At 38.9% G+C, this 14,844-nt stretch overlaps 1 protein-coding gene across 1 annotated transcript in view; it reads right to left on the bottom strand.

Annotated features, from left to right (window-relative positions):
- Positions 1-14,844, bottom strand: part of OTOGL (otogelin like) — a 172,753-nt gene that overhangs the window by 112,852 nt on the left and 45,057 nt on the right. Inside the window, exons 18-22 of the mRNA XM_051846511.2 lie at positions 10,415-10,539; positions 8,640-8,849; positions 5,133-5,298; positions 4,477-4,551; positions 1,588-1,640 (exon numbers count right to left, since the gene is read on the bottom strand). Coding sequence (XP_051702471.2) covers positions 1,588-1,640; positions 4,477-4,551; positions 5,133-5,298; positions 8,640-8,849; positions 10,415-10,539 — 629 coding nt within the window. The remainder of the gene's footprint in view (positions 1-1,587; positions 1,641-4,476; positions 4,552-5,132; positions 5,299-8,639; positions 8,850-10,414; positions 10,540-14,844) is intronic.

Below are 14,844 nucleotides of genomic sequence, written 5' to 3'. Positions count from 1 at the left end.
ACTTTATGGGGGTATTTTATAGTTTTATTAATATTAACTTTTGAGGATTAAAAATAACATATATTTTTAGACTTTCACAAAGCCTGAATGAACACATGATACTTTTAGACCTAGCTTCATCTCTGTGTCATTATTTACATCAGTCCTCACCCTACTGTAAAGTAGCAGCAATTTAAGTCTAGGCAAGACAGAGGTGACATACTACTCCAGAAAGAAGCTTTTGGGCTTGCATGGGGCCAAGGTGATGGATCGAATGATGTAAATCCTCCTGTGAGAGTGCTGGGCACGTGGTGTCCCCTGCTTTAAGGATAAGTAACCCTGCAGCCAATGGGACAAGGCATTGGTGCTCACAGCTACTGCTACGTGTGTGATTCGTGAACACACCCTCTAAAGAAGCCCTAAATTAGCTTGAATCTTCATAAAGTAAATCCAGGACAAGTGATCTAAAGTTAATTTAATAATATGTACTTGTTAGTTCAAATAGTAACCAAGCACTAGCTCAAAATTGTTTTTACCAGCCTAACTCTTCCAGTCCAATAAAATGAATGAAAGGAAATGATTTTTATCATTTACCTAGAATTCCATCTGAGTCCCTGAGAATTTCAGGCTCTTCCTTTCCATGACAAAAACACATACTATTGTAGGTCCCCTAATTTATAGGATTGTCAGGAAAGATATTCAAGCAAAATATGACATCCTAAAGAGAGATGGTATTAGATGTCATTTTACATGCGATTTTTAATTGATTGCTTCTAGTCTCAGGGCCTTGCTCCTTATAATGTAGCCCAGGAGCCAGCAGTATTGACATCATTTTGGCCATCAGTAGAAATATAGGATTTCATGCAGTGTTCTGAAGCTACTCAATCAGAATCTGCATCATAACAAGATCTCCAGGTGACCATGTATCCATTAAAATGTACTGATCTCGAAGTGGGCTATTGGGCACAGTGGTTAAGTCACCACTTGGGATGTCCACATCCCATATTGGGTTCCCTGGGTTCAAATGCAGCTCCACTTCAGATCCAGCTTTCTGTTAATGAGCACCCTGGGAGTCAGCAGGTGACAGCTCAAGAAGGTGGGTCTCTGCTATCCACATGGGACACTCAGATTAAGCTCCCAGCTCACCTCAGCGTAGCAGAGTCCCAGGTGTTGTAGGTATTTGAGGAAGGAACCAGTAGATGGTTCTCTCTCTCTCTTTCTCTCATTCTCACTCTCTCCCTTTCAAATAAATAAAACAATTTTTAAAAACAGCAAATGTGCTGATCCAGAATAGAGTTTCCTAATTTATGATACACAAATGATTGACAACAGGTATCTCCATGTGCCTTTGGAGAATCTGAGGCAGGCCTGGGGGTAGACAGCATCCCTGAGCTGATGGGCTCTGCACCTAGGCTACAACTCGTGTTCATATCCTGGTCACAACCTGTCACAAGTTAGAAGGCACCGGAGCACCGTGCTGAGAAACATCCCCAACCTTTTATCTATATACATTGGCAGAGGGCGCTGTGAGGCATTCAGGACTCCAACAGGGGGTTAGCAGCAGTGTCACAGCTGCTTTCCAAAGGAAAAGATTCACCCGGAACTTACCAGGAGAGGGCGTTGCTAATTCATCACATTCTATGGTTCCATTTGAACACTGGCTAGAAGTAAAGAAAGAGTTAATTTGTGTGCACAAATCTCATTTTTTTCTATATTTCAACAATAACCTAATGTGAAAGAATTGATTGAATATATATACACGTGCTATTTTTTTCACTGAATGTTTTACAAACATTGGTCCAATTACAAACATAGCTCCAATTTAAAAACAGCTATTTCAGTTCAACATGTTTTGATCAAACATCTATGTGTGTAAAGTATTGTGATAAGCATGGGGATACAAAGACCAAAATTAATAGGCTTTACCCCAGTGCTTATATTCTAGTAGAAATAAATAATTTATTTATGAAGTGTGATACATACAACATAGAAATATATTTAAAAGAAATAAAACAAAGAAGGGCAGGCATTTGGCACACTGGTGAGGACACTGCTTGAAATGCCTGTATTTCACATTAGAGTGCTTTGGTTTGAGTCTTGGCCTCACTGTCCATGCCAGATTCCTGTTAACGTGCACCCTGGGAGACAGCAGGTGATGGCTGAAGCACTTGGGTCTGTGTCTCCCATATGGAAGACTCAGATTGAAATCCAGGCCCCAGCTCTGGCCAAGCTCTAGCCATTGCAAACATTTGGAGAGTAAACAAGTGAACAGAACATGTTTGTCTGTCTGTCTGTCTCTCTCTCTCTCTCATTCTCATTGTCTCCCCATCCCTCCCCTTCTCCTCTTTCTGCCTTTCAAATAAACAGAAATGAATACATGTTTTCTATAAAAGAAAAACAATATTAAATTGGTTTCTAACAGCCAGCTTGGAAGTCAAAGATGGTAGAGAAAGGATGGAGATTATGCTACAGGTAAGGTGGAAAGGTCATGCTGCCCGTCAGTTCCTGATGAATGTTTTCCAATGGCCCCTGAAGACTTTAAACACAGAAGTGACAGGTGTGGTTTGAATTCAGAAAAATCATCCAGGCAGCAGTGCTGAAGACAGAGTCAACACCTTCCTTGAAATCCAGGTTTTAAAGGCAGGGTATAAGGCAGAAATCACATACAGGCATATTAACACTGAAAAATGTCACAGGATAACAATGACAGGGAGCAACACATCACTTCTCAACAACTCCTACACTTTTTCCTTCAATTTGGAGTAGAACATGAGTTCAGATGAAGAAGCTGACTCATCTATAAAGGCCTCAACACATGCAAACTTAGCCTATGCATCATTTACCATAAGACTGACACTTAAAGGTGTGAGTTTCTCATAGAGGACCAGAAATAGACAGGTCTCAGAGCACACAGCCAGGTCTTCTATAGCATATATATTCTGGGACATAGGCTTGTTTGAAAAGAATGGCAGGTGACATCATTCATTTAATTTAATTTTCCCACCAAAGAAGGGAAGTTGCTTTGGTTTTGTTAAGTTTATTTAATTATATTAAACTCAAAAGAGATAGAATACCTTGGCAGAATGAAGGCAATTAAGACTAAAGGCAAGAAGACTGGTTAGAAATGTCCAGGGAAGAGACAGTGAGAGACAGTGAAAAGGCATTTGTCATGGATAGGGAGCACTGGATTTTAACTACATGTAGAAAGGGAAAGCCAGGTCGAGGATTTCTTGGCTAGCAATGTTGGAAGCAGGAGAAAGGAATCAGACCTGACTCCCAGATTTCCGGCTTTGGAAACTGTGGAAAGTAGTATGATCTGCTAGAAAAACATCCAAGAGATGGTTGGCTTTGTCTTGTTGGGGTTGGGGCAGGAACAGAAAGAAGGGTAACAATAAATTAAGCATAAACAATACACTGCTGTGAATACAAAATAAGCTGAAGGGCAAAGCTGGCCCTACAGCAAGCTCTGCAAAGCCAAGTTGCCTGGGATTAAATTCCACCAGCTTTATTGGCAAGTTGCTTAGCCAAATGTGCCTCATTTTCTTCACATGTGAAGTGTGATAAAGCAAGGCTTATCTCTTGGGTTATAGTATGAGTAAGTATTTTTATAATACATATAAAACACAATGATGGCAGAACAATAGAAGGTGCGCAGTAATGACTAGATATCATCCTTGTCACTACTATTATTGAGTATTATTATCTGGAGGCACCTATAGTGCAATGAAAATAAGGAGGTTAGGAGTTCTCTACAGATAAATGCAGACTACCTCACAGATATACTCCATTTTTAACAAGCAGATTATCCCAGAATGAGGGTTAGCCCATGAATAAATGCTTTCTTTGCTGAAATCTGTTTTGGAATTGCTTTTTTTTGATTCAGGAGATGAACCACAAAAACTAAAACTGCAGTACCCCTCATTTCTAAGCACCATAACCAACCCAAGGACTTCCATTTCACTGTACAACACTAAAATTCATAATTTTTCTGGAGTTATGAATATAAGACTCAGGCAATTTATGTTTAAATAACATAATGCAGTTATAGCCTATTTAAAGGTTATATTATCTTTCTTTTTTTCACTGCACAAGTCATGGTAGGCCTCTGCTATAGCAATTAAGATGAAACTTGGGATGTGCCTGAGCTTGAGTCCCATCTCTGCTGCTGACTCCAGCTTCCTGTTAGTGTGCACCTTGCTAGGCCCTCAGTAGGTGGATCCCTGACACTCACGTGGGAGACATGAACTGAGTTTTCATCATAGCTTTGTCCTGGCTCAGCCCCAGCCATTACAGATGTGCAGTGAGTGAACTACAGATGAGTCTTCTCTCTGTCTTTATCTTTCTGTCTCTGTCTCTTTCTATTTCTATCTTCCGGCCTTTCAAATACATAAGTAAAGAAATCCTTACAGAAGTCAGGTTTCCCTTACTGCTTTGTTTAAGAAATTATGCCAGCATGTGTGTCATCTTTCAAGTACAGTTCCCTTCATCGAAACCTACCATAAGCCAGTGGGGGTTGGGATGAGCTCTCCAGGTTGATAAACACTGCCCCTGTAGTGGCACCTGCAGTGATATCTGCAAGGGGGAATAAAAGATTCAGTTAATAAAATAGGATGTAAAATTCTCAAAAACCACTAAAATCCCAGTAAACTCTATGCTCTGTAATGGCTGTGGGGGACACACTCCACAATTGCGCTATTCTGTGAGTCCGCATGCAGTCGTGTTATACAAATAGCAGAAACGGTTTCAGTGGGAATTCCTGTGTAGCTTCAGATTTCCTTTCCTAAAATACAACTCACAAGCTGTTTAGTCACAAGAAAAGTCACTGGATGCACTTCAGACAAACACACCTGATCCATCCTTTAGCCCTTTGTGTAAGACAACAACAGTCTCATTGCCTCATTGGAAAACTGAGAAATTTCTGAGTGCTGACAGACATTACAATCCAGCTAATAAAATTTAGCTCATGACAGTAAAATAGACCTCATTACTGATATGGCTATGGTCAAAATAAGTGGGAATGAAGTTCAGTATTAACCATAAAAACAAGTAAAGATTATGAGAAATATTAAAGAAACTAGCAGGAAGGCTCATTGAACCGATAGGAAGAAAACAAGATAAACCTTAGATACTGTCATTCCCTCCCTGTGACTTACATAGGCACACAGAAGTTAAGCGTGTCTTCATAGAATTTGCCTTCAGGACAGTTACAGCCTTCAGCACAGTCGTCATTACACTGCTCTGGCAAAGAGAGAGAAGTGCAGGAACGGCGGCAAAAGGAGGAACACAGATGGTACAGCATCCCCTTCTGGCACACCACGGCTAAGGACAAAGGAGCACCCATTGAGAATGGCGCCACAACAGGATGTGTCTGCTGAGAGGTCTTTGTCAAGCATACATCATGGGACAAAAGACATCAACATCCCTAAACAGAACATTACACAATTTTATAACCAACAATAAGAAAATGAGTCCATCAGTTCCAGCTTCAGGAGAAGGATGACAAAAGAATAAATTTATATTTTGAAATATTTTAAAATACAGCATCCCATAACATTGTAATAGCCTATACCATATGTACGTTAGTATATGAGGTCCTTTAGATGTCCAAAGAAGCTTCCTATCTACTATGGCTTGAATAAGATTCGGCTCCTGAACTCCTGCAGATGTTTAAAACCCATTAGTTATAAGTTAATGGAATTAAGAAGGTGGAAAATTACTCCAATTAGGGTGTTTAGAATGTGGACCTAGCAGGTGGTCCTTCCAAGGTAATTCTGCCAGGAAGACTGGTTCTCAAAGCCTGAGACAGACCCAGCCACTCCCTCTCTGCTTCCTGGCTCACCATGTGATCACGTCTCCACACACACTTTGCCACTGCCATCCTGAGGCCCCACCAGACTGCTGAAACAATAGGGCCTGACCAATCTTGGGCTGTGAAACTTCAAAACCATTAAGCTAAATAAACTGCTTTCCTTCAAAATTTAATCCTCTGAGGTATTGTAGTGATGGAAAGCTAATAAATACAGGAAGGTGGTACTGAGAGTGAGATCATTTTCACAAGTACACCTAAAACTGGGGACACAGCTTTAGAATGGGTTAACTGTTCAATATGGAAAGAGTTTGGAGGATCAGGCTAGGGAAAACATAAAATGTTGTAAGCAGAGTGATATGAGTGATTCTGGTGACGGCTCAGAAGACCAGTAACCTAGGAAAGAGCTAGAAGGCCTTAGAGATTGGTTAAGCAGTTGTGACCAGAAAGCTGATAGAAATGTTGACAGGAATGGCCATGGTTGCGAAGTTTCAGGCTGAATTGTGGGAGGCTGAATTTTAAAACGGTGTACAAATTTGTTTGTCAGAGGAGACTTCGTGGCAGCAAAGCATTCAGGCTGCAGAGTGAATGTTACTGGCTTCTGTTAGTTAAGTATTACACTGAAAATCAAGAGATAAAAAAAGTAGAAGAGAAAGATTTGGAAAATGCATGGCCTTTCCAGAGAAGGGAGGGAGAACTTGATCAGGAGAGCAAAGTGAAGGGAAGAAAGCATTTGCTAAACAGATAGTACAGGTAAAGGGAGCCATGTGCAAACAGGTCACGCAATGGGAGAAAGACCTCAAAGACATTTCAGAGATCTTCAGTGCTGCCCCTCCCAACACAGGCCCAGCGTCTTGGAGGGGCAGAGCACTTTCTGAGAGTTCACTCAAAACTGCTTCAGGATTTGTCTCCTTGTGTTCAGGTGGCAAAGCACTCTGGGGCTGCAGCTGAGTATCAGAGCACCCCAAATGTGGCTTACATGGGCAACAGGCATTGGCATCATCCACTGATGCTGCTTTTTTGGATGAGTAGAACATAAAACTTATGGGGTTAAGACAGCGTCCACTAATATTTCAATGGAAGAACCAGGAGGCCAGAGTTATTCAGGGTTGACGCCCCTGATGGAGTAGTGCCTAGTGAAGTCATGGGACTGAAGCCACAGTAGAGACCTCAGAAAGGTGGAGGTACCAGCAGTATGAACTGCCAACCGTGGAAAGCTGCAAGGAAGATGCCAGGAACCCTGGAAAGCCACAGACATCAGTGTGCATCTTCAGAGAACACAGACTAACAAAGTTATTGAGGCATGGATTTCAAACAACCTGTGGCTTAGTCTAGCAATATTATAGAGGTAAAATCACTGCAGAGAGCACCCACTAGGGTAATATCGAGGTGAAATGCGGGGTTGGAGCTGCCAGAGAGCCTCTGTGACAGCATCTAATAAAGCTAGAGATGAAACTCCAAACTGTGAGAACCTAAGCAAAGGCTTTGATGAGCAAAATAGCATGGCAGGGCAGCCCAAATGCTTAGCGGCTCACCTACTACAGCGTGCCCAGGATACTGGAAAAGGAGCCTTAGGGTTTGATGCTTTTTTGCTTGCCTTTGTTCTTGCTTTGCCTGTCCCATTGTTGCATCTTGGAAATAAATAATTTTGATTTTACAGGCTCACAGCTGGAAGATTTTTTTGCCTTAAGTCCTCTACAAATAAGGCAAAGTTCAATTTTATTGATCCATACTCATAGTTGTTATTTTTTGCCTTCTAAGTCATATTTATACTTTTTTCTAAACCTTTTGGACTTCCTTTTAGACCAAACTGAACTGATTATGATTGGCAAATTAAATAATTTAAAAATATATTTGTACAAACACCTGGAAAAATCAAGACTTTAGCTTTGCAGGTTGTACAATATCTATCACAACTACTCAACTCTGCCCTTGTTGCATAAAACCAGCTAAAAACAACATATCAACAAGTGAGCACAACTATATTCTAATACATTTTATTTACAAAACACAGGAGGCCCCAAGAGTTACGGCTTGTCAACTCCTAGACTAGAAGAAATCTGCTTGAAGTTGGCAGGAAAGCTGTTTTACCTACCAAATCTGAGATAAACAATGTTAAATCTAGAAAAGAAATCCTAGATTCTGCAAAAAATTTAGTATATGAAATTACATTACTTTATGTCACATTGTTTTTTCTTAAAACATCAAAGCAGAGCAATTAATTTTATCAACACTGGCCAGTGATACACCTGAAATAACTGGAAAATGTTTTGTGAAACCACTGGGGGAATAGTCAGGTACAGAAATTGGGGCCCCCAAAACCTAGGTCACAAAAGATCTTAATGGGAGAGGAGGTATCCTGTTAAAAATTAACTGTTCAAACAATTATAAAACACACAAGGAAACAATGTAGCAGGAATGAGACATCACAACCACGAAGATTTTTTCCGTAAGAATTTGAGATAATAATTGCGTGGGACTTTATGTATCTATTGAATTACAAATGAACTGTGTCACATAATGTGTTTCAATAGTTTCCAGTATTTAGATATGACATTTCCATAAGAATTTAAGTTTAAGCATGAATATTTCCATTGCATATTTCAGAATATATAATTACACTCTAATTTTGCTTATAACAAAAATAGTCAAAGGTTATTGGTTCTGACCCAAAATATTACTAATTTTAAAAACTAAATACTCACTTGTTTTCCACATTTGTACATTATAAGGATATTTCAAGTAATTTACATGCAATATTGACTTTTCATTTAAAAATAAAAGCAGTAATAATGCAAACACAAAAATCTCTAAAGTGTTATCTGATAGTTTTAATTTATGCCATCATACTCACCACAGAATGAAATTTGAGCTCTAAAATCGATGGGAATACCACGCTGGCCACAGAGGTAGGCATAATGAGAAAGGGCATTGCATAGGCAGGCACTTCCACACTTGCATGCATCATGGCGGCATAGCTGATAGTACAGTCCAGGGCTAATGTAGACATGGCAAGGAGCAAAGAGTTCCTGGTGGATGACATCACAATGTGCTGCATACCCAACTAATAGACAAAGAAGCCCATTAGCATCTCACTTACCAGTCCAGGTATTAATGCCCTAAGTATCAAGTTCTAGAACTTTTAAGTATCCTGCTTTCCCAGACATGTACTATATTGCATATCACTTTATATAAGAGCCAGTATTTTCAGCTTACAGAATTTTTGATTGTTTGTATTTTTAAATAATACAATGATACATAATCCATTTTATGCAAAAAAAAAACACAACAAAAAGTATATTGTACCTGAATAACATGACTAACAGATGCCACATAGTCATTGTGCTCAACACCTACACAATGCATAACTGTCTGGCAGATATTGGGAGAACTATGTTTGATAAGTGGATCTATGAATGCAAGGATAAATGAATAATGAGTAGAAGTTAGGGAATGGAACATATGCTGAAGGCCATGAAATATAACTCTCATATCATTTGGGGGATACACTGTTTCACTTCATTTCCTGATTTTGCCAAGAGAACGACCAATCAGATATAATCCTTCAGAGGACTAATAAGACGAATCTGTAAAACAATCTAGATCCCATCATTCCTTGAAGTAGAAGACCTAGATTATATTGGTTTCCCCACAAAATTCATCAATCTTTGCATTTTCATTATCTTTGAAAGACTAGATTAGTTGTTAGAAACCAGAGGATTTTTTTACTACCTAGGAATTATACTGATTTCTTTTTTGCATTATATATGTACATAATTTGTAAGGAAATGCAATAATCATGAGAGTAAATATATGTTTGTATTTGGTTTACAAATGACTTAGACTGTAGCAGTATACTGTTGACATATACATTCTCAACCCCAAGGATCCTGAAAGAGTAAAGTAATATGCTAATGAGACCTTTACTATGTCCCTTAAAGATTTGTAGAACTCTATGGATATTAAATAAAAGGTGATTCAAGAAGATCTTTGTAAAAATTATCCTTCAAGGTCCTGATTGGTTACTGGCTGTTGTCTGTTTTTATTCCTTTCTTTGGGGATGTTTTTCATTTACTCATTTGAAATTTTTTAAAGTAACAATTCATGGCAAAGGTAAGGATAATATCCAGAATATATATCATAGAGATAGGACATGGGATGAAAAGAGGTGCAAAATGGCATATGACAAAAAGTTAACTACAAAACATATAGTTACACAATAATTTAGCTAATAACAAAAATAGTCAAAGATTATTGGTCTTACTCAACCTATTGCTAATTTTAAAAACTAAATACTCACTTAAACTAAGGTCAAATATTCTGGGGCTATAACAGCAGTATTAGAGTATTTCTAGAGATTTTTCCTTCAGCATTTGAAGAGTCTGATATCTCTAGAATGCTAGCACATATTTGAAAAGAAAGCATTTCTAAATACCTAAAGTAAATTTATGAATACAAAGTAGTGGTTTTTTTAATAAACTGATCAAAGGCATAATAGCAAACAAAATATATTAGAAATAGCATTGAATTTATCATAAAGAAGAAAATCAGAATCATTACATAATTTTACAAAATTTTATTAACACATAGAACTTCTTCCCAAGTTCATATACAGAAAGATAGACTTACTGTTTTGTTGATTAATGTTACAGGGGTCTACCATAGGGACATGCACAGGTGCAAAACAGGTGGTGGAAACTCTCCATGCATTTGCATGAAGTTGTGGGGTTCCTTCTATCATGCCAAAAGGAGAGCTAGAAAGCAAAGACAATGCTCATCTTACTGTCTCTCATTCACTTCATTTGTTCACTCTTCAAATATTAAAATAAGATGATAATATTTTTCTTGATGTTCAAAGAGATCTTCAAGCTTGAAATTTTCTACTAGTTTTCAAAAATACAATGGTACTAGCTTTATTTTACTGAGACTTAACAGTTTGCCAATTTGTAGACCTATATTATTGCATTTAAGTAAGGGAGGGTACTTCATATTATTCTTTACAAGCTAAATATCCCAAATAATGATAGTCTATATTTTGGGTTCAATCTTTCAATTTCCATTTTGAGGCTTAAAATACTGAGCTTCCCTCAGAAACAAGAAAACAAACAGACAAAAACAATTAAATACTGAAGTTCCATCAGAAGGTGCCCCCACACATATGGTTTTAAGGAAAACTGAGAGAAAATTGTAAAAAGGGACCCTTCATCCAGGTTTTCTCAGCTTCTTCTGGGGCTGGTTTAGCCAGCAAACCAAAATGGAAGAGAAGCAACTACCTTTCTGAAGTCAGACTCATAAACCACAATATTGTTTGGTGATCACTGTAATTTTTCCTCCAGCAGACATTAAGTTTTGTCATTCTGAGGAGGGCATGTGGTGTAGCAGGTTAGGCTGCTGCCTGGGATGCCTGCACTTCATATAAGAGTACTGGTTCAAGTCCCGGCCATTCAATGCTTCTTTTTTTTTTTTTTTTTTTTTTTTTTTTTTTTTTTTTTTGACAGGCAGAGTGGACAGTGAGAGAGAGAGAGACAGAGAGAGAAAGGTCTTCCTTTGCCGTTGGTTCACCCTCCAATGGCCGCCGCGGCCGGCGCGCTGCGGCCTGCGCACCGCGCTGATCCGATGGCAGGAGCCAGGTACTTATCCTGGTCTCCCATGGGGTGCAGGGCCCAAGTACTTGGTCCATCCTCCACTGCCTTCCCGGGCCACAGCAGAGAGCTGGCCTGGAAGAGGGGCAACCGGGACAAAATCCGGCGCCCCAACCGGGACTAGAACCCGGTGTGCCGGCGCCGCTAGGCGAAGGATTAGCCTAGTGAGCCGCGGCGCCGGCTCAATGCTTCTGATATAGCTTCCTGCTAATGTGCCTGGGATGCAGTCTATGATGACCCAAGTGCTTAGGAGACCCAGATGGAGTTTCTGGCTCCAACTTTTCTCCTTTTCTCTCTCTCTCTCTCCCTCTCCCTCTTTCTCTGTCACTCTGCTTTTCAAATAAACAAATCTTTTTTTTTTTAAATATTTTATTTATTTATTATTCTGAGAGGTAGAGTTACATACAAAGAAAGGTAGAGACAGAGAGAAAGGTCTTCCATCCACTTGTTCACTCCCCATATGGCCACAGCTGCTGGAGCTGGGCTGATCTGAAGCCAGGAGCCTGGAGCTTTTATTGGGGTCTCCCATGCAGGTGCAGGGGCCCAAGGACTTGAGCCATCTTTCACTGTTTCCCAGGCCATTAAGCAGAGAGCTGGATTGAAAGAGGAGCAGCTGGGACATGAACTAGTGCCCATATAGGACGCTAGCACCACAGGCAGAGGCTTAGCCTACTATGCCACAGCGCCAATCCTGATAAACAAATCTTTTAGAAAGAGATGTATTAGTCTATCAGCCAACATTTATAAAGTGACAATCTTTGCTGGACAGTGTGCAAGACAATGTCAAAAACCTGATGGACTCAAGTAAGACTATGTCTCCTGTGGGAGACTTAATCCACAGTGCAAGCCCAGACTGTGTTAATTGCTACACCATGGCCAGGTGCTGGAGTAAGCTTTCTCTTAGCTCTCTAAAGTGCCCAAATATTTCAACTTCTTTGGTTACCATTTAGATCAGTCAGCTTCAACTGTACACAGTTTCTCAACTCCAGGACTGAGAAAAGAGAACAAACAGAACCTGCACAATCCATTTCACAAACCTTATCCTTCCCTCCCCCTTTTTCCTTCTATTCCTCAATATCAAACCATCTATGAACTGTAAATAATTATAACAAACACCTAATGCAAAAATGTCATTTTGTTCAAATGAGAAAACTGAGACTCAAAGAAATTTCATGACTTGCAAAACCTCTTTCTTTTCATTCTTTTCCTTTCCTTTCCTTTCCCCCTTTCCAAAGAAGAATAAAATAGATCAGAGAGCTTAAGTATAGTCAACGTTCCCAGTAGGAATTGTCATAGAGCTTAACTCTCAATTCATTTAGTTCACTTAAAAGAATAAATATCCCCCAAAATAGAACAAAAATGTAGTTCTATTTATTTACTTTTATCTCATTTTATGAAATAACCTTTCAGCTTACTATGGTTAATATAACAGAGCATACAAAATAAATTCTCAGGTAATTCATACTTTCCATTACAATATGTTGGCAAATTCACATTAGCCTTTGTGAAGTAAAGAATTTTTAATGATTTAAGTTGGAAAGCTAAACAATGTTTGAAAGTTATCTCTGACTCTGAAATATTATCCTCCACTCTTATCACGACTGAGTGTTTATTCATGGAAGAGAGGGCTGCCTTAGGAAGTGGCAGACAGATCTGCCATCTGTGAAACATTGACTGCTAACCCACTAGGACACATAAGGAAGGGAAAAGAAGCTTCATGTGTTTCCTGAACATCTTAGTTTAGCTAAGTTTCTGTTTCTAAACGCGATATTAATCACATTGGAAATAAAGTAAATTCTATAAAATTTTTAAATTTTTAAATTTTAAATTTTAAATGCCAGTTCTCTTTGCCCATCTGAATTCTCCTCTTGATACCCCCACTAAAAATTCAGCTCAGTTAAATTTCACTGCCCACTCTATAGATGGTTCTACGCTAACTCTGAAGAATACAAGGACCAAAGCCATTAGCTTAATTCTCAAATCCCTTGCAGTTTTGTGTAGATATAAATAATGGATTTTCATAGATAACACAGAGTTAAAATTTTCTTTATATAAACTAGCTTTCCGAATCAACTGATTGCTGAGGTTGACCAATAAATGAGATTTAGCCAGAGTGGTTAACAGAAGGGAAGATTTGTAATCACAAGGAAGAGTATCTGCAGAGGAGAAAAAAGAAGCATTGTACTTGGAAAATCCATTTTCCATGAAATGCCCTCTTTGCCCTGCCCACAGCCATCTCTGAATTCCTGCTGTGCTTCTAGTCATGACTGCAAACCTTAACAATCAATTTTTTGACATTATCTCAGTATTTTTAAATGTACCATTGATTGATACCTTACATAGCAATACATTTTTTTTAATTTTGAAATTATAGTTGAAAACTAATGGTATACAACATGATATTTTGCTACATGTATCTATTGTCATGTGGTTACATCAAGCTAATGAATATATGCATTGTTTGACATTCTTATCATTTTCCTGGTTGTGAAAACATTTACTATGTACAGCAATTTTCAAGTGTACAACACATTAACTATACTCATCATGCCACACAATAGATCTGACCTTGGTCATCTTGTGTAACTGAAATTTTGTACCACTCAGTCAACATCTCCAATCCATCTACTCCCACACCTAGTCCCTGGAAACCACCATTCTACCCTCTGCTTCTATGATTTTGACTTTTTTTTAGATTCTACAGATTTCTTTAAAGTCTTTATCCCCTTCTGATGTGCATTTCAATGTTTTTGTGAGTGAGGATTTATCATAGTGTTTAAATTTCATTTGCTTTACTTTCAGCATAATAGCTAGTGTTTCTTTTACCACTCTTATTCAATATAGTACTAGAAGTATTAGCAAGAGCAATTAGGGAACAGAAAGAAATAAACATTTCAAACTGGAAAAGAGTAAGTCAAAATATCAATGTTTGCAGATGACACGATGGTGTACATGGAAAAACCCAAGCACTCCACCAAAAAGTTGTTACAAGTGATCAACCAATTAATTCAGTGAAATTACAGGTAACAAAGTAAGCACACAGGGGCTCATGCTGTGGCATAGCGGGCAAGGTAACACTGGCAGCCCCTATGGGCACCAATTGTGTCCCAGCTGGTTCACTTCCTATCTGGGTCCCTTCTAATGGCCTGGGAAAACAACAAAAGGTAGTCCAAGAGGTTGGGCCCTGCCACTCTCATGGGACAGCTGGATGAAGCTCCCAGCTCCTGGTCTCAGCCTACCCCAGACCTGGCCATTGCAGCCATCTGGGGAGTGAAATAGAAGATGGAAGATCTCTCTCTGTGTCTCTCCCTATCTCTTTGTAATGCTGACTTTCAAGTAAATAAATCTTTTTTTTTTAAAGAAAACAAAACAAACATATAAAAATAGCTTTTTTATATGCCAATGATGAATTTACTG

The sequence above is a fragment of the Oryctolagus cuniculus genome, chromosome 11, assembly GCF_964237555.1.
Source record: "Oryctolagus cuniculus chromosome 11, mOryCun1.1, whole genome shotgun sequence".
In the NCBI taxonomy this organism is placed as follows: Eukaryota; Metazoa; Chordata; class Mammalia; order Lagomorpha; family Leporidae; genus Oryctolagus; species Oryctolagus cuniculus.
This window is presented reverse-complemented; position numbering and strand designations above follow the sequence as displayed.